The following is a 20668-nucleotide window of genomic DNA, read 5'->3' on the forward strand; positions in this document are numbered from 1 at the left end:
TCTTTAATATTTGTTATTTTTATTTATTTTATTTCATTTTTTAAAACTGGAATATGACTATATTTCTTTATTAGGATGCTCACAAGAATGAATGACACATTAGCGCTCTCAAGTGATAAAGAATCCATGTGACTCACATTATGTCAGGAAACAGGGGTATGGGCTCTCAGAGCCGGTGCCAAGTGTCCAGTGAAGAAATCCCCATTCACCAAAGAGAAGTTTCCTTGGATTTCATCATCTCTGTTCTGGCTTCCATCCAGGTCTCCATGATCTTCCCAGAATCCTTAATTCCAGCACCAGTTCACCCTCTTTGCCCCTGCCACTCTTGAGGCGCAGGTAAACTGCCTCATGTCCCACTCATCCTGGCCACCTCTGGAATCCTGCAGCTCATCTCTAGTATGCTGCTGCCCTGCCACCCTCAGGGGCACAGTTGGGTGTAGGAGGGAGAACATAACATCCTATTACCAAAAGCAAACAGCAGGGGTACATTAGCAAATGACGCTTGGACGTAAGCCTTACATCCTCACAGAACACATGCTTCCTCCCCAAATGATACATAATCCCTTAGAGAACAAAGGAAACCCCCCAATCATTTTGACATGCATGGAAGGATTCTTTTCACCAGGCACAAGGGATACAGGGTGGATGGTGTTTACTTCTGTCATACCCAGCACACATTAGGAAGTTAGCAGATGAAAGCTGGAACCAGATCTCTGTCCTGGCTCAGTCAGGTTTCTTCTGGATCTTCCTGCCTTTGAATGGTGCCCCACTCTGCTTCCATCTGTTTTGGGCATCAGTTCGTTTTTCAAAAGAGAGGATAAAAGGATGGCAGAGAGAGGGTGGAAGTGTGGGGGGAAACAGCCCTGTAAAACAAAACAAAACGAAAGAAAAATACAAAAATCCAGAAACCAGATTTGGTACTATAATATTTTATAACATTAGAAAGTAGCTGAAAGGGCCGGCCCCATGGCGCACTCGGGAGAGTGCGGCGCTTGGGTGCGCAGCGGCGCTCCCACCGCTGGTTCGGATCCTATATAGGGATGGCTGGTGCGCTCACTGGCTGAGCGCGGTGTGGGCGACACCAAGCCAAGGGTTGCGTTTCCCTTACCGGTCACAAAAAGACCAAAAAAAAAAAAAAGAAAGAAAGAAAAAGAAAGTAGCTGAAAATATTACATGCTAACACAGACAATACGATACACAACCTCATGGGGAGAAGTCAGCAGGGGGAATGTGGCAGAGGCTACAGATTTAGACTAAGAGCCTTTCAATGGACTGAATGGACTGGATCTGCTACTTCAGCTGGAAACCTTTTTTGATAGTGACAGAACAGGTGATGACAAGCCTGGAGACCCCACAGGCCTGCTCCAAGGTCTGCTTGGAGTGCATAAGCACGTAGGGCACGTTCTTGTCTCCACACAGCAGAGGGAGGTGCAGAGTGATCTCCAGGGGCCCGGTGTCCACAGCCATCACAGTGAACTCAGAGATGCCCCTGTGGAGAGTTCTGGTGGCCTCATTGGCTCCTTTCCAAAGCTGCCTATAATTACGTGACTGCTGAACGAGGTCTAGTAGTGTCTTTGTGAAGTGGGCATCTGCGAGAGGATAGGCCTTCAGATTTACATCAGCCTCAGTCATGGCTGCTGTTCCGTGGGCTCAGCGCTCCTCAAGGAGCACAGCTGAGGTCAGAGCAAGAGCACTCGACACCAACGGAAAGCCACGGAGAAGGAGCCCAGTTTTAAAATACTTAAACCTATGTTTTTTTTTTTTTTTTTTTTTTTAAAGATGACCGGCAAGGGGATTTTAGCCCTTGGCTTGGTGTTGTCAGCACCACGCTCAGCCGCTGAGCAAACGGGCCATCCCTATATAGGATCTGAACCCGTGGCCTTGGTGTTATCAACACCGCACTCTCCCGAGTGAGCCACAGGCCGGCCTTTAAACCTATGTTTTGAATAGGTAATACTTTCCCTTTGTTAAGAATTCAGAAGTACAAAGATGTACACAGTAAAAAAGTCTTCCTTCCCATTCATCTATGTCCTTCCTGTAGCAACCAGAATTTCCAGTTTATTGTATATGCTTCCAAGAATAATTTATACAGCAGATGCATCTATTTATCCAGTCATTTTCTCCCCTTTTTTCATAAATGTTAGTACACCAGGCACACTGTTTTGTATCTTGCTTTCACAGAGGTGCTTGAGCTCTAGAGAGTTAGTTATTATTTTTGCTAGAGATTTGTTGTGGTTAAGAAATGTGTACATACATCAGGTTTGAAGAAATGATTTATTTTAAAGTCTTAAATCTTTTTCTCTTTTTTTGTTAATGTCTTAAATCTTTTTTTAAGAATTGCTGTTGGTTGTTGAGTCTTAAGAGACACAGTTTTTATAAGGTGGGCATAACTGTGACTGATATTTGGGGTTCTGTTTTAGTAATCATCATGTATCCATAGTAATTTACTGTTTTTCCCCTTAGCTTGCCAAGAAATACCACCCTGACACGAATAAGGATGATCCCAAAGCTAAGGAAAAGTTCTCACAGCTGGCAGAAGCCTATGAGGTAATGTAACGGACGTGTGTGCCGTCACTATTGTTCAGCCGTGTGTGTGAATCAGTTTGTGTGCTTCACAGGATGGCTTGGTGTGTCACACGGTCCAGTGTGAGGCTGTATCCCTGCACCAAATCACTCTGTAAAAACCAAAAAATGATTCCCATGCCTCACACTAGGCCTACTGACTTGGAATCTCAGCAAAGAATAGGACCCAATAATCTGCATTAATAAAGCTGCCCAGGTAACTCAGACTTGTAGCCAGGTTTGGGAACTCCTGGTTGGATTAATTAATTTTGGTCTTATTCAATGATCCCCCTACATAGGGCATCCCTACCTGTCAGGATGGTGGATTTTGTAAAAGTAAAAGTCTGTCATTGCCCTGGAAAAATTTTAAATGTAGTCAGAGGACAAAGCATACATCTATGCAATAGTTGTCGGCAATTCCAGAGTTATCTGGGACCATCCTGAAGGTGTTCAGGATATTTAGAGCATATATCCACAGGAATAGACAACCACGTAGAAGAGTGGCTTCAACTCAGTAAATATTTATTGAATGGATGTCTTCTTCCCTGTCAACTACAGCTAATGAAAGGTGTGTTTGATAGTGTTATTTTTATTAACATTTTTTTTGTTTCTTTTTGCTGGTGCTTACAGGGATTGAACCCCTGATGTTGGTGTTATCAGCACCACATCCTAACCAATTGAGCTAACAGGCCAGCCTGATAGTGTTATTTCAAATACCACCATTTTATTACAGTAACTCAAACTAGTTGGTAACAACACTAAAGAGTCTTAGAACCTGCTTCTGTGGAAGATAAGATTCCTTTTTTTTTTTTTTTTAAAGATGACTGGTAAGGAGATCTTAACCCTTGACTTGGTGTTGTCAGCACCACATTCTCTCAAGTGAGCTACCCGGCCATCCCTATATAGGGATCCGAACCCATGGCCTTGGTGTTATCAGCACCGCAGTCTCCCAACTGAGCCACGGGCAGGCTCTTAAGATTCCATTTTTAACGAGGGGGGTGTTACTACTTGTGAAGGCATTTTCACACATGGAGAGTTGTACAGTTTGTGTTTCCGCCAGGGTGGGGAGTGGGGAGTGCTTGGGAGTCCTGTTCCACCTTCTTGCTGACATCTGTCTCTGAGGTGAATGTTATTAAAAGGACAGAGGAACCCAAGAGCAGCAATTCTTCAGGAAGGGCTGGAACCAGGAAATAAAAGCCACCAGGAAGCCAGGGCCTCCTACATTCCTCCTCTCTGCCAACCTTTGTTCTTTGCATCTTAGCTGGTTGCCCGAAAAGGTACCCTAGGCACTGAGCTGTTCTCTCTCAGTCCCCCTCCATTCTAGGTGAAAATGTCTTTTCCCTTGGAGAAGGAACACTCTTTTCTGTTTGGTCTTCAGGGCAGTGCCTTTTTAATTAAAAACAGAACAAAATAAAAAGGTAAAACAAACACATAAAAGAGATACAAAGTTAATACGTTTTTTCCTGTCTCTCCCTAGTCTCCCTTCCCAAGGTAGTTAGTCCCTATTAATAGTCTTGTGCCAGTACCTGCGTATTTATGTAAGGGTGAGTATGGCCTTCAAAATGTGTGTAGCTGATACACTCCCTGTGCTCCTTGTTGGTGCTCTCACTCCTGCCTCTTGTTCCAGCTTCCAGAGGACCTGTTGATGAGGGATAAAGGGTAGGAAGTATAAGCTCTCCACCAGGCAGTGTCTGCAGAGAAGAGAGATGAAATGTGAATTTGTGAAGAGTCCACGGTACCTGCAAGGTCATGCAAGGATTAATGCAAGAATTTCCCCAGCAGTGGCAAAGGCAGCCCCTGGGAGTTTTCATGAGACTTTTCTAAAGTAGTGCAGGCCCCACACTTAATGTTCAGTGTGGTCATCTCTCTCCTCTTCTACGTGCTGAAGTTGCAGTCCCACCCCATCCCAGAGAACCTCATAGGATTGTTTTGCGTGCAGGGACCACTGAATAGATGCTGTGACTGCCTTGCTTGCTGGGAACTCTTGTCTGTGTTCTTGGGCCTCGGAGGTCCCAACACACCTGATGGCCCTGCCTTTTGTCGTAGGTGCTGAGTGACGAGGTGAAGAGGAAGCAGTATGATGCCTATGGCTCTGCTGGCTTTGATCCTGGGGCCAGCGGCTCTGGGCAGGGCTACTGGAGGGGGGGCCCCACCGTGGACCCAGAGGAGCTGTTCAGGAAGATCTTCGGGGAGTTTTCATCATCTTCGTTTGGAGATTTCCAGGGTGTGTTTGATCAGCCTCAGGAAGTAAGTGCCTCATTTTGAAAAAAAATTCACGTTATAGGCTAAGTGTGACGCGAACAGATTTTTACATTTCTGTTTCTTAGAAAGGCAAAGCAGCTGAAGTGGAATGGTTTAGAGGCAGCCATTTTGTAGAAAATAATTCCAATATTTGAAAAATCCTGTAGGTAATAACGAGTACATCCACCCACCTAACACACATTCGACTGTTTTCTTGACAGTTGCTTGATCAGGTAGCACCTGAGGCTCTCAGAGGCCATTATTCGGGTGTGAGTGTTTTATCCAGAGCTTGCTACATTATTCCAGGAGAGCTCAGTCCAGTAGGGAGATAGAACCAATCCTCTCTCCATATTTATGCCTTAACAAGGCATTCTCAGTTGAAGAGAGAAGGGAGATGTCTTATGATCTAAGTTATGATTGTGCATCATTCAAGCTGTTTGCAAGTGCCAGGTACAAGTATTATCCATGAACATTTTTGTTGAAAAGTATATTTTCACTTAATTAATCCATACATTAATCTTATAAATCCCGAGGAGTAGGCAGAATCAGTTGAATTCCACCCATTCTTACTTGGCAAAGGACAAGTAAGTAAAGTAGTTAGAAATTAACTAAAAACTGTGGGCCACTGCCCTCCTTTCCTTCTAAAGAGGAGCGTCACTTTGGTCATTGTGAAAGGAAAGATGACAGGCGTCCCTCGGTTTCTCTAGTACATCATGGAGTTAACCTTCAATCAAGCTGCCAAGGGCGTCAACAAGGAGTTCACCGTGAACATCCTGGATACCTGCGAGCGCTGCGATGGCAAGGGGAACGAGCCAGGCACCAAGGTGCAGCATTGCCACTACTGCGGCGGCTCTGGCATGGTAAGGGCGTCAGAGCCCCTCAGTCCCCTCCTCCCCAGCAGCCTCCCACCTCTCACCCACCCGCGCCATTCTTTTTTCTTTGCTCCTATGGATATCTATGCAAGCTCTCCTAGGGCTTTGAGAGTTCATAACTAGGTGGGACAATTTTACTGAGAACCTTCTGCACTTTTCCAGGAGTGCTCTGTCCTGGTCTACTGTACAGACTGAGTGAGGAAACTATGTTGTCTTCTCTGAAAATGCACTTTAGGCTGTTTTGGTAATTTGGAAGTGGGGGGGAAAGACTCAGACATTGCTTGAGGTTTAATTATTTTTTATTTTTCTTTTTGATATAATCCAAACTTACAGAATAGTATAAAGAACTAACTCCCTTATTCCTTTTACCCAGATTCACTAGTATTAACATTTTGTCCCATTTGCTTTGTCATTTCTGGTGTGCTCCATTCTCTCGCTCTCTCCTCATCTGTGCCTTTGCTGTGTTTGTGTCACACACGCATTCCCTCCCCCTGACATTTGAGAGTAAGTCTCAGATACTGTATCTCTCTATTCCTAAGTACTTCAGTGTGTATTTTCTAAGAAGGAAAACATTCTTTTACATAACTACTGTACAGTTTTTTTTAAAAAAATTTTTATTGAATCAAAATTGATTATACATATTTTTGGGGTTCAACATTGAGATATGTTGATCAAATCAATATTACCAGCATATATATTGTTACAAATTGTAATTATTCTTTATGCCCCTTGTCCAGGAAATTTAACATTGATAAAATAGCATTATTGGCATGTATTCAGATTTTTTTCCAGCTGTCTCTATGCCCCCCAGTTCTGAGATCCGAAGGGGAGATGAGTAACATTTTCTTTATATACTGGCGTATTCTTTGATCTGCCACATCAGGCATGTATTTGCTAATTTACCAAAAAAAAAAAAAAAATTTGAAAGAAGTTAAATAAAATGTTAACTGATTTCTAAATACCAAGAGAGGGTTGGTGGGAATGGCCACAAATCATAAGGACTCACCAGCTCTGGGAGAGGCTGGGAGATGAGGGGCTCCTGAAGAAGGCGGGGGTTAGGTGGGCAGAGACAGAAGACATTCCAGGAACAGCACGGGAGTGAAGACATGTGAGGGCTCTGTTCCCACTGCCAACTTGAATGCAGTCCCTGTGCATTTGACCCCACACTTGGTCTCTGCCTGGTCTTCCTGTTCATGTCTGTTTTCCACAGAGCAGCCCCCATGGGAGTCTCACCCGCGCCCCTTTGAACCACAGCTATGTTTGGTGCCCTTGACCACTCGCACACCCAGGAGGGACAGTTAGGAGCATTGGGAACTGGGGGCTGGCAGGGGTAGGCCAGGGCACCGGTGCCTGTGAGAAGAGCAGCTTGTGTCATGCTCCTGGGTACCCTTGCCAGGGGTGGGGGGTGTTGGTGAACTCAGCCCAGCTCTTGCTTCCCCTGTGGCCCTAAGGAGACAGGCCTGTGCTTTTCCTCCCCTGGAGTTGTAGGCTCAGTGAGCAGTGTGACAGCTCAGGGGGAGGGTCTGCATCTAACTGTCACTTCTTTATTTTCCTGTATTTTCCCAACTCTCACCTTTGTAATGAGAGGGACAATAATCTTGGTTATATGTACTGCTCAGTTCCTAGGGGTTTTCAGGTACTTCTATAGAAAGGCAGTGTCTCATTTTTCAGTCTCTTGGTGATCTGGAGTTAAAAAGGTGGTGTGTTCTAGCAGGTCAGATTAGCAGTTTGAACCCCTGCTCCTGTCTTCTTAGGCACGTGTTTTAGCACATATGCACCTAAAAGGCAAGCCTTTAATGAAACATTTTTCTCATGCTCCTTGTGTTCCCAGAACCACAGCCACCAGTTTACCTGCATACTTAAGGCTACCGTTCTTTTTCTCCTTTTCATCAGGAAACCATCAATACGGGCCCTTTTGTGATGCGTTCCACGTGTCGAAGATGTGGCGGCCGAGGCTCCATTGTCATAACACCCTGTATGGTCTGCAGAGGAGCAGGACAGGCCAAGCAGAAGAAGCGAGTGATGATCCCCGTGCCCGCAGGTGGGCTCTCGGGCCCGCTCCGTGCCTGGGGTCGGGGAGGGCTAGGCCGCTGGCTTTGTGTGATCGACCATGGTTGACGCTGTGGTTGAGACCCTTGAGCTCTGCACTGGAGAAGGAACGAGAATCTGCACCAGTTATCCTTAAAATCTGCACTTTGCTTGTCACATTGGGGAGAAGAGACCTGTGCCCACTCTGCTCTTGCTTGGTCAGGGGGGCAGCTCCTATCCCACAGTTTCTTTCCTTCTGTCCCTTCTGTCTTCAGTTGATGAGTGACAAGGCCAGCATCGTCCCCACTGCCACCCCAGTCTCTCTGACTCCAACCCCTGGGTAGCACGTGACTGCTCTGTCAACCATTTCTGGTGGCTCGTCCCATAACAGGGCAGCTTGGCCATGGCACTTGCCCTGTTTAAGCCCAGATCTTTCAGTGATTCGGGGGCTAAGAAATTAGTTCCTTTCTTGGCCCCTGCCCTCCTCTCCAGCCTCCCCTCTTGTTAGTCTGTCTCCCTGTTGTTGCCAGCCTGCAGTCTTCCTGACTTTCTTTCAGCTCCTTGAGTGGACCATGATGCTTCCCAGAACACAGTCTCTGCCTCTGCCCTTCCTGTGTAGGAAACTTGTTGCCCACCGTCTTTTCCATGGCTGACTCTGTTCATCTTGGAGATCCTGGCTCAAGTATCACTTCTCTCCTCCCTGTTCTTTATTTACTTATTTTTAATTTTTTCTCCCTGTTCTTATTTATTTATTTATTCATTCATTCATTCAGTCAGTCAGTCAGTCAGTCAGTCAGTCAGTCAGTCAGTCAGTCATTTATTTATTTATTTATTTATTTTAAAAGATGACCGGTAAGGGGATCTTAACCCTTGACTTGGTGTTGTCAGCACCACACTCACCCAGTGAGCTAACCAGCCATCCCTATATGGAATCTGACCCCGCGGCCTTGGCGTTATCAGCACCACACTCTCCCGAGTGAGCCACAGGTCAGCCTTTTCTCCTTGTTCTTTAGAAGTACCTTTCTCTGGAGTTGCCATTTTTTTTCTAAGAACATGTCTGTTTGTAATGACACATTTTTTAGCGTTACCATTTGATTCATACCCATTTCTCCTGCTAGACTGCAGACTCCCTGAGGCACTGCGCAGACCAGGCAGGAGGCAGGCGTCCACATCCTTGCATAAGTGTCTCGAAGGTGCTCTTGTTCAGTTATCAGTTGTTGCATGTGGCACCTTTGGAAAGTTATCCTTGTTGCTGTCTTGCATAATCACATTGTTTCTCGTTAAGAAACAGGAAGAGGAAAGAAGCCCATGGGATGTAAATGGATGTCAGGTAGAAAATGCCTTGGGAGGTCCCACAATAATTGTTTTCTTTTGAACTTTTGTTCTTGTAGGAGTTGAAGATGGCCAAACTGTGCGGATGCCTGTAGGAAAAAGAGAAATTTTCATCACGTTCAGGGTAGGTGCTCTGCCCTGCACAGGGTCTCCTGGGCGCTTGCTGGACTGAGGTTGGAGCGTGTGCTGCCATTCATGTTTCATTTTCCTTTATGGTGGTTGTGTTTATTTGGCGGTGGCTGACACAGGATCTGAACCGTTGACCTTGGTTGTTACAACACCACATTCTAACCAACTGAGCTGACTGGACAGTTCACTGTTTGCATCGCTGAAGGGAACTGTAGCCACCTTGACGTGGTTATTAGCTGTCTCTTACTGTCAAGGTTTTGTGCCTGTTGTGGAGAGAATACCACTTCCTTAAGTTGTTTACAAGTTAGAAACATAGGATGCATAAAAATACAGAAAACATCTCCTGTGTTCTTATTTATTTTATTTTATTTTATTTTTTTGTAAAGATGACTGATAAGGGGATCTTAACCCCTGACTTGGTGTTGTCAGCACCACATTCTCCCAAGTGATCTAACCAGCCATCCCTATGTAGGGGTCCAAACCTGTGGCCTTGGTGTTATCAGCACCACACTCTCCTGAGTGAGCCATGAACTGGCCCCTGTGTTCTTATTTATGTATGAAATTGTTGATGGGGCAGTTAAGTGCTAAAGGTATATTTTTATATACTGTATACAAGGGCAGACCCTGGTTTTCCAAGGTAATGGAAACATTAGAGAAGATGATGCTTCTACCAGCCATTACACTGCTGGGCGTATATGTAAGACAGACCCACGTAAGTGTGGCAGGCAACAGGTGCAAGAGTGTGCATGACAGCCCCGTTGGTAGTAGCGAGACACTGGCAGCAGCTAGGTGTCCTCGAACAGGAAGTGGCTCTATAGTCACAGAGTCACAGAGTCAGAAGGAGAGAACCAGGTCACACGTGTCAACATGAGACATCTCAGTCACCAATGATGGTGTGAAGCAAGCTGGTCCTGAGAGGCTGTGGGGCGTAGGGGACCATCTGCATAAAATGTTAAAGCACATGAGAAGAGGGCATCATATGTTATTTAGGGACATGGAAATCCATAGAGTAAAATGATGACTGTAAATGTGATAAATACTAAATTCAGGGGAGTGACTAACCAGAGAGGGGCAAAGAGGCTTCAGCTGCACTTGTGACGTTTTATTGCCCAGGTGGGGTTAGGCAAACTGTGTTTGTTATGTTTTTATTTTTTTAATTTTTACTTTATTTGTTTATTTATTTAGGCACTGGCTGGCTGGCGATCTGTACCCTTGACCTTGGTGTTACAAGGCAGTGCTCTAACCAACTGAGCTAGCTGGTCAGCCGTTAATATTATTTACTTTGTCATTTTGAATATGTGAGATATTTCGTAATTTAAAACAAAGACGAAAATAATGTCAAGGACGAATCTTCTAGACTAAGAAATCAGACCAAGGCAAAAAGCTTAAAACCAATCTATCTGAAGAATTTGGCAGGGAACTTAGCTTCTGTTCCCATCTAATAATAGAGGAAAAAAGGAGAGAGAGCACTGAGGGCAAAGAATGTCTTTGAGACAAAAAATACTATTTATGAAATTAAATTAATCCCAGTCCTGCCAGTCTGTCTGAAGGTAGCTTTTATCGAATGACCATCTGGAAGATAAGCCATTTTTGCTTTTGTAGACTTATTAGTCTGTGTCTGTCTATACTTTCTTTTTGTTTTTTTTTAAATGATTGGTAAGGGGATCTTATCCCTTGACTTGGTGTTGTCAGCACCACACTCTCCCAAGTGAGCTAACCGGCCATCCCTATATAGGGATCCAAACCCTTGGCCTTGGTGATATCAGCACCACACTCTCCCAAGTGAGCCACGGGCCAGCCCTTATACTTTTTTTTTTGTCGTTTTTTCGTGACCAGCACTCGGCCAGTGAGTGCACCGGTCATTCCTATATAGGATCCGAACCTGCGGCGGGAGCGTCGCCGCGCTCCCAGCACAGCACTCTACCGAGTGCGCCACGGGCTCGGCCCCAGCCCTTATACTTTTTAATAAAGTAAGGTTTTTTTAAAAAAGCTCAAAAAGCCAATATTATGTTTTTATTTCTCTTCACAATTGAACAGCTTGATCTGTGACTGAGGAAATCTAGGCACTCTTCCATTACTGTATATAAATGTATAGAAGTGTCACTCCCGGAGCCTTGGGGTGCTGTTTTGCTTTGATGAAAGAGCAGTTCTTTCTCTCCATATGATGCTTTAAGCACAGAAGGGACATAAAGTTTGCCAGGCCCTGAGCTCAGATCTGGCGAGACATGTGGCTGATGTCCAGCCTCAAGTAGGACTTCTCTGGTGGGTCACACTTACCTCTCGTGTTTGGCCTCAGGTACAGAAAAGCCCCGTGTTCCGGAGGGACGGTGCAGACATCCACTCCGACCTCTTTATTTCTATAGCTCAGGCTCTTCTTGGGGGGACGGCCAGAGCCCAGGGCCTGTACGAGACCATCAGCGTGACGGTAAGAGGCATGAGAGCACTTTGGCCCCCCCTGTAGCCTGGTGCTCTTTTTCTGAGGTAGGAAGTGGCTGACACATGGCTTCGACCCTGTGAGCTACCAGCCGGGGTTTCAGAGGGGAGAAGAGACTTGGGGGAGGGCACTAGGAATTTGGGGCTATTCCTTGACTGTATAATCACCATGGAAAGCAGTTCTGGGCTGGCATCCACTCTGCTGGTCCCAGGTCCTGTGCCACAGCTGTGCTGCCAGGGACATGTCGCCCTGGCATATGCCTTCTGCCCATGTTCATGCCCAGCCTCTGGCTATGAGAGTAGCCTCTGGTGCTGTATCCCAGCCCCTTAGCCACCTCTGTCTTTAGTCACAGTGGACACTTCCTGGGCATCATCTGCACCTCCTATCCCCACCTCCCACTTCAGGCACTTCCCCACTCCAGGTCACACCGCTGTGTCACCTCAGGGCTCCCTGTGGCTTCTCAGTGTGGGGGCCATTCCCTGGGCTTCTCCAGTGGAGTCCAGCCCTCAGAGGCCAAGGTGCAGCCTTGGCTGTGCACCCCGTGTTGGTTTTTCCTGCTCCCAGGTCTGGCCTCTCCCGCTTCCTGGGCTCACCTCCCCAAACTCCTGCCTCCACATCCTAGGTGCAGGCTGTGCTCTGGGCAGACTCTAGCTTAACCAGTTTCCATGTGGTCGTTGGCAGACTTGGTCTAGAAATCTGAGTGGAAGTTCTTTTGGGGAGTTCCTCTCAAGGTTGTCCTCATGCAGTAAAAGTGTTTTTATCTGGGCAAATGGGGACCTGGAAAAACCACAGATATCCTTTCTTTGTAGATCCCCCCGGGGATTCAGACAGACCAGAAGATTCGGATGAGTGGGAAAGGCATCCCCCGGATTAACAGCTACGGCTACGGAGACCACTACATTCACATCAAGATAAGAGTTCCAAAGTAATCACCCACCTAGGCCATGGCCAGGCTTGCGAGACTGCTGTACACTCGTTCACCTGTCAGGCCCTGCACCCAGCATTCCGGGCAGGGGCTCAGTGCCAAGCCAGACCACCTGGGTCTGCCCTAGCTCTGTCCCCATGAGCTTGTGGCCTGGGAAGGTCCCTTCTCCCTTTAGTCAGGTGTGTCCCAAGTTCTCCATCTGTCAATTGGACATAGGAGAAGGGTCGACCTCATTGAGTTGGTGGGAGATTTGAATGAATGATACACAGGAAAGGCTTGGCTATTGCTGCTATTGTTGATTTTAGCATTGATGTTATTATTATGAGGGTATTTCAAAAAGTTCATGGAAAGATTTGTATTACCTTTTAATTCTGTTTTTCCATGAACTTTCTCAAGTACACTCATGCTCGGGAGCTTGCAGTCTGGTGGGAGAGACAGATCTATGAATGGGTCGAGAGACAGATCTATGAATGGGTCGGGAGATGCGGTCAGGGCAGAGCACTTCAGGCACCCAGGGCAGGGCGTGTGCACCTCCTTGGGAGGTAACATTTTCAGTGCTCATCCTTTTCATTAGATTAATTAGATAATTTCTTACCTGCTTTACACATACACTTGCAAACCCCCCACGCCCCCGTAAACTGTATTGAGCACAGCCAGCAGGACAGTTGTTTAAACAACCTAGGGCATTTCAGGAGCTTTTCTTTACAGAAGCTTTGAGGTCATGGCCCTCAGGTTCTCATCACTGGCTCAGGGTGTGCGCCCCTGCTTGGGTCGGGGTCTTACATTTCTCACACTCCGTGAAGGGCCTATTACATGTGTGTCCTTCAAAGAGCCGCCAGAGCAAGCTCTTGGCTGCTAACTGTGCTTGGTCCACAGGCGGCTGACGAGTCGGCAGCAGAGCCTGATCCTGAGCTATGCTGAGGATGAGACCGATGTGGAGGGGACGGTGAATGGTGTCACCCACACAAGCACCGGTAAGGAGTCTAGGGACAACAAGGTGGCACATGGGGGCCTTGGAGTCCCTTGGAGGGTAGATGATCCACAGCAGCACATGGGGGTTTCCATTTGCGGGTCTTCACAAAGCCTCTGAAAGGCCCCCAGTGAGTGCTTCTCTTCTCCTCTGTGCATGCCAGAGGCTTTCTGCTAGCCAGCTCTATGTAGCACTGGGCTGGGTTCTGAGTTCTATCCTTGGTTCTGCCACTTGCCTCGTGACCTGGGGCAAAGCCTTCATGGGAGTCTTTGCTAAGGAGCAGATGGATTGGAAGGGTTGTGCATTCCTTTTTCATTTCTTTTTTTTTTTTAAAAGATGACCGGTAAGGGGATCTTAACCCTTGACTTGGTGTTGTCAGCACCACGCTCACCCAGTGAGCAACCGGCCATCCCTATATGGGATCCGAACCCGTGGCCTTGGTGTTATCAGCACCACACTCTCCCGAGTGAGCCACGGGCCGGCCCCGAGTTGTGCATTCCTGACCCAGAGTGCTTTGTCAGCATTTCAGAGGGTCTGTAAACAGCAGCAACCGCAGCAGTAGAAACCATAATCAGAGGACTCGATTTGCCTTTTTAGAGCAGGGCTAACTCTAAATTCATCTGGCAGTGAACAGGTGCGTTATTTACCCAGCTCAAATGTCACGCTCTGTCAGTGGAGAGTAGTTGAATATTAGAGATTTGATACAGAATGCCTGCAGGTGGGAGCTCAGGTGATCACAGCTGCAGCCTTTCTTCCCTGGAGGGCCTCTGTTGACTGGGACCCTGCTCAGGTCAGGACGGGCTATGCCCAGTGGTCGTTGGCTCAGGCTGCACATGTCCCCCCTCATTGCATAATTCTGTTTTTGTCTGGATCCTGGACGGAGTTTTCAGAACCTGAATGGCCTTTGATTAATGTATGGTAACCCGCAAGAGGTGTTCAGAGGGCACTTATTTTAATGGTTTGCTGCATATACTTTTCTCTTTTATTCTTGTTAAATCTCTTGAACTAAAAAAGATGTGCTCATAGTGAGAGTAATTATTCCACAAAACTCTAATCATACACCTCTAGCTTCTCCTTCCTGAAACTCAGATGTTTGTACAGTCACATAACATGTGAGATTTGTTCTGCAGACAGTTGTCTTCCCTCCTCCTACCTGCCAGGGGACTTTGAGGTCTGCTAGGACTAAGCCCTGGGCATGGGTGTTTTTCCCTCTATTAGAAAGTTGGGTATTAGTGGTTGTTGTTTTAAACCCCTCTCTGATAGCTTAGGTTGAGAATTGGTTATGCAGCCAGTTTGTAAGTATCCACAGAATCTTCATTATTTTCATGGTTCCTTGTCCTGGTAGCATCCCTCATTCAGCCAGGATTTATTGGGGGCCTCCTGAATGCCAGATACTCTTCCTTTTAAAATTTGTAATGACATAATTTTGCTGAGTATAGCTTAACCTTGGATGCATTTGTATATACATTGGATGCATTTCTGAAAAGTTGCTTATAAAATGAGATGGGTATATCTAATTATATTTCTTTCTACCCATATCTGTTGTCATTTTCAGTGATGTATTCCAATGGGAAATTTGGCTCCCAGACAAGATTTTGTAAATGGCATTTAAGATCTTAGAATTAATTTCAAAGAATATGCTGTCAGTCTGCTGCCTGGATGTGACTAAGCTTCTCATACTATGAAGAAAGTTACTTTTGCAATCCACATATGAACATATGACAGTACCTGTAATTCCCATTTCCTGACAACTTCACCAGCAGTGGGTTTTATTTATTTAAGTATACCCGGAATCTCTCATATTTTAAGCATTCAACAAGACTGTAGTTATATTGGAAGCGTCTGTCAGTGCTGTATTCCTGTATCAGTGGTTTATGGGATAAAAGCACACCCATGTCACGTTTCAGTAGCCTTCTAAGTGCATGTGAGTTAGAGAGGCATTAGAGACTGGTAAGCATGTAGATACAAATGGATTCCTGGGTGTCTTTGAAGACTTTCTTTGATTTTAGGAACTGGGTACATGGAAGGCATTTGTCCTATATACAGTTCTTTAGCCTAAATCCTAAATAAACAGCCTAAAGATTTTGATGAGTTTAGTATCTATTTTTGTTCCCTTATGCAGCTGCTGAAAATCCTAATAGCCACCCCTAGTCTCTTTTCTGGTCTGTGAACCAGAAAGACCACAGGGTGGTTAGGGACTCTCAGCACTCAGGGCTCAGTGGCTGAAATTCTTCAACAGAGTGGGAGGCGGTCCTGAACCTATGTGAGTCAGGCTGTGCCAGGTCTGCACCTGCACCTGCGAGGTGGCCCATTCTTCAGAAGCAGATGCTGGAATCTCATGGCTTCTGTTCCTGCACACAAAAATGTTCATTGAACATTTGCCATGTGCTGAGAAGTGAAACACAGAGAGGCGGGGTCCCCTCCCTCGGCAAACGGAGGAAGGCAGTGGAGGAAGGCAGGACGGCACTGGAAAGAACTTCACCTACAGATAAGCACTAGATCTTTCTTACAACACCACGAGTTGTGTAACCATGGAGAAAACACTTTGGCCCCCAAAGGTGATACAGAGTCATGGAATGAATGTCATCTAGTCAGTCTTCCCCTGGCCTCACCCTATAAACAGCCATGGAACAGCTCTGATGGGGATCCCTGCCCGGAGTAAACCAGAACATTTCCTCTTTGTCCCTGGAGTGGTGCCCAGTGCTTGGCAGAAGGTTGGCTCGTGGTAAACATTGGCTGCGTTTATCTAAATGTTATTCCTAACCATGGGCTAGGAAGTGTTCTGAGGGAGAGATGAGCAGGTACGGTGTGACAGGAGGAGTCCTGGGACCTGGTTTGACCTATGCATGTGGTTGCACCAGTTACACCTCTCCTGCGTGGTCACCATCTGAAGACACAGACTAGAAATGCTGGGCAGTGCCCTTTCAGCTGGAGTGGACTTCCATGGGGCAGTTCCTGTTTATTCTGAAGTGCAAACAGTATATACCAGCTCTATTTAAAGGTGCTTTGGAAGTAACATGCTCATGTTTGTATCTTCTAATGGACCAGAGGGCACTTGAGTGCCCAGGACATCCTGTAAGGACACATCTCTACTTCTACCCCAAGGTGGTCCTCAGAAATCAGGAGTTGGAGAGAGAGGAAAGGGATGTATGTGTGGACTTCACTGTCTATGTACAGCAGCTCACGGCTGATCACTGACATTTGGTTTAGAATTTCAAAGTTAGTACTTCATATCCTTTGATGTCCCTGCCACTAAACCTTATTCTTAAAGGAGCCCATACCCCTTTAAAAAAAAAAAGTTTAAATAGAGGGAGAGGTAAGATCGTTCCTCCTGGTGATAGGAGGTGAGAAGGATTTCTGGGTGTATGTCTGTGTTTTGTTGGTGTTGTGCTCGCTGAACCGCTAATCAGCTAATCTAAGTGCTTGCGTTAGCTCTCCCAGACGTTAGCCACTCTGGCTCCAGTACAACCATGGCCGTGGAGCACAAATCACTTCCTGCCCCTGGGCAACTAGGACAACAGAGTTGGGGATGGGGGTGGCAGCAGTTGCTGAACATTTTTGTGCCCTGTTTTGACCGGTAGTTATGAGGTTGGGTTCTGATGTCAGATGATTCAAGCCCCAGCTCTGTCATTATTAGCTGTGAAGACGTACAAATTACTTTATCTCTCTGGCCCTCAGTTTCCTCACCTGTAAATTGGGGGTAATAGTAGTACTGCTTCACAGGGTTTTTATATGATTGAATGAGATCACATGGGTAACATGTTAGATGCTACATCACCAGAAACTCATAGTATGACACCCTCACACACACACTGAAGTTTGCCATCCCCTTACCAAGGACAGGCAGAATTTAAAACTCCTGCTCTCCTTTGTCTGAGGAGGCTGAAGAATGATGGGAAACTTCTGTTTGTGATTCCGTTGTATTAGAAGAGTCCTTTTTGTTATTTAGGCCTTTATGTTATTAAAGGAAAGGGGGGCTGGCCAGTTGGCTCACTTGGTTAGAGCACAGTGTTGTAACCCCAAGGTCAAGAGTTCAGATCCCCCTACTGGCCAGCCGCCAAAGAATAAAGAAAAAAAGATCGGGAGATGGGAAGGTTTGAGGGAGGGCACACCAAGAAGTGGGGTGCACCTCGTGGGGCTCAGTGGTATTGTGCATGGCCCGGGTCCTTGTCTGTCGCACCCTGGAACGTGAACATCGCCCCAGCAGCCTTGGCAATTGCCCAGATGTTGTTCAGCATGTCCTTGTTCCAGTCGCTGTTGCTTCTCTGAAGACACACCTGTGCTCAAGTATGCCGGGTCCTGGAGGCATACACAGCAGAGGACCCTGCCCCACTCTGCTTGGGGACCTGTTACCCCAAGCCTTGGGCCTCTCACTAATGAAGGCATTGACTGACTGAGACTATCTGGGGGACAGGACCATTATTTACCTATTTATTTATTTTTGGTGGCTGGCCAACAGGGATCTGAACCCTTGACCTTGGTGCTATGACACCGTGCTCTAACCAACTGAGCTAACTGGCCAGCCCCATTCTTTACTCTGTTATGCATTGCACATGGCATTAAAAATGTGCCCTGTGGTGTAAAATGTTGAGTACAGGTCTGTACTCTTAGTTTGCCTCCTTGCCTTGTGGTTGGCAAATCTTTAAAACAATGCATTTGTGCAGCCAAGTTCCTCTAGGTATCTCAACCTGGGCCCTGAAGAAGCAGCATAGGAGCTTGCCTTTATCTGGAGCGTGTAGGCCTAGGCACCCAGGTGGGAGCGCTTGTTCAGCAGAATGCAGGCTCCTCGCTGGTGTTGTGACAGAGTATGGAATCTGGTCAGTTGACCTAGAAATGGGATCTTTTCTTGGTGGGCATGATTTTCCTTCTTCTGGCCAATAGCATGGTGGTTAAGAGCTTAGGTTTGAACTCAGTTATCCCTCCTACTTGTGACCTTGGATAAACTATCTAACCTCTCTGTGCCTCCATTCTTTTGTTGTGGTTTTTTAATCTGAAATTTACCTGAAGGCTCTTCTATGGGTTGAATGAGCTAATGTGTGTAAACTGTGTGGCCTGGCGTGGAAGGCATCTGGCACTTTCCCATATTTTTGTTACTGTCATTCTGACCAGTGACAGCTGGTCATTGTCCGTCCCTGTTTCTTGTTCCTCTACTGTGGGTTCATGACTCAAAGGCAGTTGGGTGCCCTCAGGCTCTGCATGGCGTGTTCTCCTCAGTTATGTGAAAAGTGGGGCAGCTTGGCCAACTTGGAAGTGGCCCCCCTTTTCTTAGGGTGGCGTGTGGTCGCTCCTGGAGTGCCATGCCATTGGGTGGCCAGGCGTGGGTAGGCGGGGGACCGGGGAGTGATGCGTGGAGGCATGTTCCCCTGACCTCAGTTCTTTCCACTGTTTGTGCCCAGGTGGCAGCACCATGGATAGCTCCGCAGGAAGCAAGGCTAGGCACGAGGCTGGGGAGGACAAGGAGGGATTCCTTTCCAAACTTAAGAAAATGTTTACCTCCTGATAGCCCAGCTGAGGTAGGAAACCCGTTGAGGTTTTTCCCCTTTGTTCCCCTCTGTGAAGTAGTCCCTGTTTTTTCTCACTTTAACCAATATCCCCGTCTCCACAGTGGAGTTGGAAGAGGTGCCATCCCAAGGTGTGGCAAGTCTGGCTCTGCCCAGAGCCAAACCTCTCAGCCCGTGGAAGCACAGGCATGGCAGTCGGCCCATAGCACAGGGCTGACCCAGGCCTCAGCGGCCAGCCTTTTGCTATGTCCCCTTCCTAGAAAGGTTGCACTTTTTTTCTTTTTTTTTTTAAAGATGACCGGTAAGGGGATCTTAACCCTTGACTTGGTGTTGTCAGCACCACGCTCAGCCAGTGAGCTAACCAGCCATCCCTATATAGGATCCGAACCCGCGGCCTTGGTGTTATCAGCACCACACTCTCCCGAGTGAGCCATGGGCTGGCCCTGAAAGGTTGCACTTCGGGGGCGGCTTCACAACCTTTCTGTACCAGTTCCTGGGGCTCTGTGTCCCTCAGCAGTGGGACCAGCTTGCCCACAGTCATGGAGCAAATAGTAGCAGAGCCAGGCCTAGAACTCAGATCTCAATTTCCTGCCTGGGCAGCGTGGGACATGTACACCTTGGGGCTGCTGCTAGGAGGGGTGCTTGCTTCCCGTGGTGTCTGGGGACCCACTTTTGTTTTATTTATTTATTTATTTATTTATTTGGTCTTTTTCGTGACCGGCACTCAGCCAGTGAGTGCACCGGCTATTCCTATATAGGATCCGAACCCGCGGCGGGAGCGTCGCCGTGCTCCCAGCACCGCCGTGCTCCCAGCGCCGCACCCTCCCGAGTGCGCCACGGGCTCGGCCCTGGGGACCCACTTTTAATTGTGCTCGTCCCTGGTGGCTGGGGCTCTTGCTTCTCCCTTGGCACAGCTACTTTCCAGAGATCAGCAGAAGCTGTCCCACAGGGATATGCTCTGTTGGGATGCCAAGTGAAATGTACCTGTTTGTCTCCTTGGCTCAGGAAAACGGTCCGCTGGAAACTAGGCCGGGAGCAGCAGCCCCTCCTTGTGGCCAGGGCACCTGGGAGACAGGAGGATTCCAGAACAGCACTGAGCCCCCGCCTGCAGAGACCTCTGGACTGCCTTGGCAGCAGCAAAATCATGTGACAACACATCTCTCCACGGAAAGGTCACGGTGGACAGCCCCTGGGCAGTAAAATGGAACACCCTGAGGGCTGGTAGAAGTTTCCTTTCCACGGGTAGGTGACATGGCTTCTCTGGCTCAGGCAGAATAAGACAGCTGGACACTTCTTGCAGCAGTAAAACTCTAATTTGGAATAGAATGTGATGGAGATCTTAGTTAAAGAATTAAAGGCCGTGCTTACAGCTTTAAAATGAAGCCTTAAGCTGCACTGAGTTCTGAAGTGATTTATTTCCCTCTCAGCAAACTTCCAGGAGGTTCAGGGATGAGTCCTTCCTGACAGGTCATCTTCACCAGGAGCCTGGGGCTCGCATGCCCCCCTAGCGCTGTCCTCCCCACCTCAGCCCCTGCTGAGATGTCAGTGGCTCCTCTCGGAGTTTGTTTTTAATTCCCAAAGGTACCAAGCAACTGCAGAGTGGGTGCTTGGGGGTCTGGGGAGGCACATACAAAGGCCCAGAGGGTCCCTGGAGGTTCTGCTCCTGAGCACAAG

The 20668-nt window shown here is 47.2% G+C and overlaps 2 protein-coding genes across 3 annotated transcripts in view; one reads left to right on the forward strand and one right to left on the reverse strand.

The window, feature by feature from the left end:
• Window positions 1-20383, forward strand: part of DNAJA3 (DnaJ heat shock protein family (Hsp40) member A3) — a 29880-nt gene extending 9497 nt beyond the window's left edge. Inside the window, exons 3-12 of one of the 2 annotated variants that reach the window (XM_063100705.1) lie at window positions 2464-2547; window positions 4609-4809; window positions 5511-5663; window positions 7569-7716; window positions 9095-9159; window positions 11461-11589; window positions 12408-12523; window positions 13400-13497; window positions 18890-19006; window positions 20000-20383. In XM_063100705.1, the coding sequence (XP_062956775.1) occupies window positions 2464-2547; window positions 4609-4809; window positions 5511-5663; window positions 7569-7716; window positions 9095-9159; window positions 11461-11589; window positions 12408-12523; window positions 13400-13497; window positions 18890-18993 (1098 nt within the window). In that variant the 3' untranslated portion in view covers window positions 18994-19006; window positions 20000-20383. The remainder of the gene's footprint in view (window positions 1-2463; window positions 2548-4608; window positions 4810-5510; window positions 5664-7568; window positions 7717-9094; window positions 9160-11460; window positions 11590-12407; window positions 12524-13399; window positions 13498-18889; window positions 19007-19999) is intronic. The other variant, XM_063100706.1, reaches the window with a different exon arrangement.
• On the reverse strand, window positions 1291-1632 carry LOC134379595 (NHP2-like protein 1). Its single transcript, XM_063098559.1, has one exon. The coding sequence runs from the start codon at window positions 1630-1632 to the stop codon at window positions 1291-1293; it is 342 nt and encodes a 113-aa protein (XP_062954629.1).
• Window positions 20384-20668: the final 285 nt, after the last annotated feature.

Source organism: Cynocephalus volans, chromosome 6 (genome assembly GCF_027409185.1).
Source record: "Cynocephalus volans isolate mCynVol1 chromosome 6, mCynVol1.pri, whole genome shotgun sequence".
NCBI lineage: Eukaryota > Metazoa > Chordata > Mammalia > Dermoptera > Cynocephalidae > Cynocephalus > Cynocephalus volans.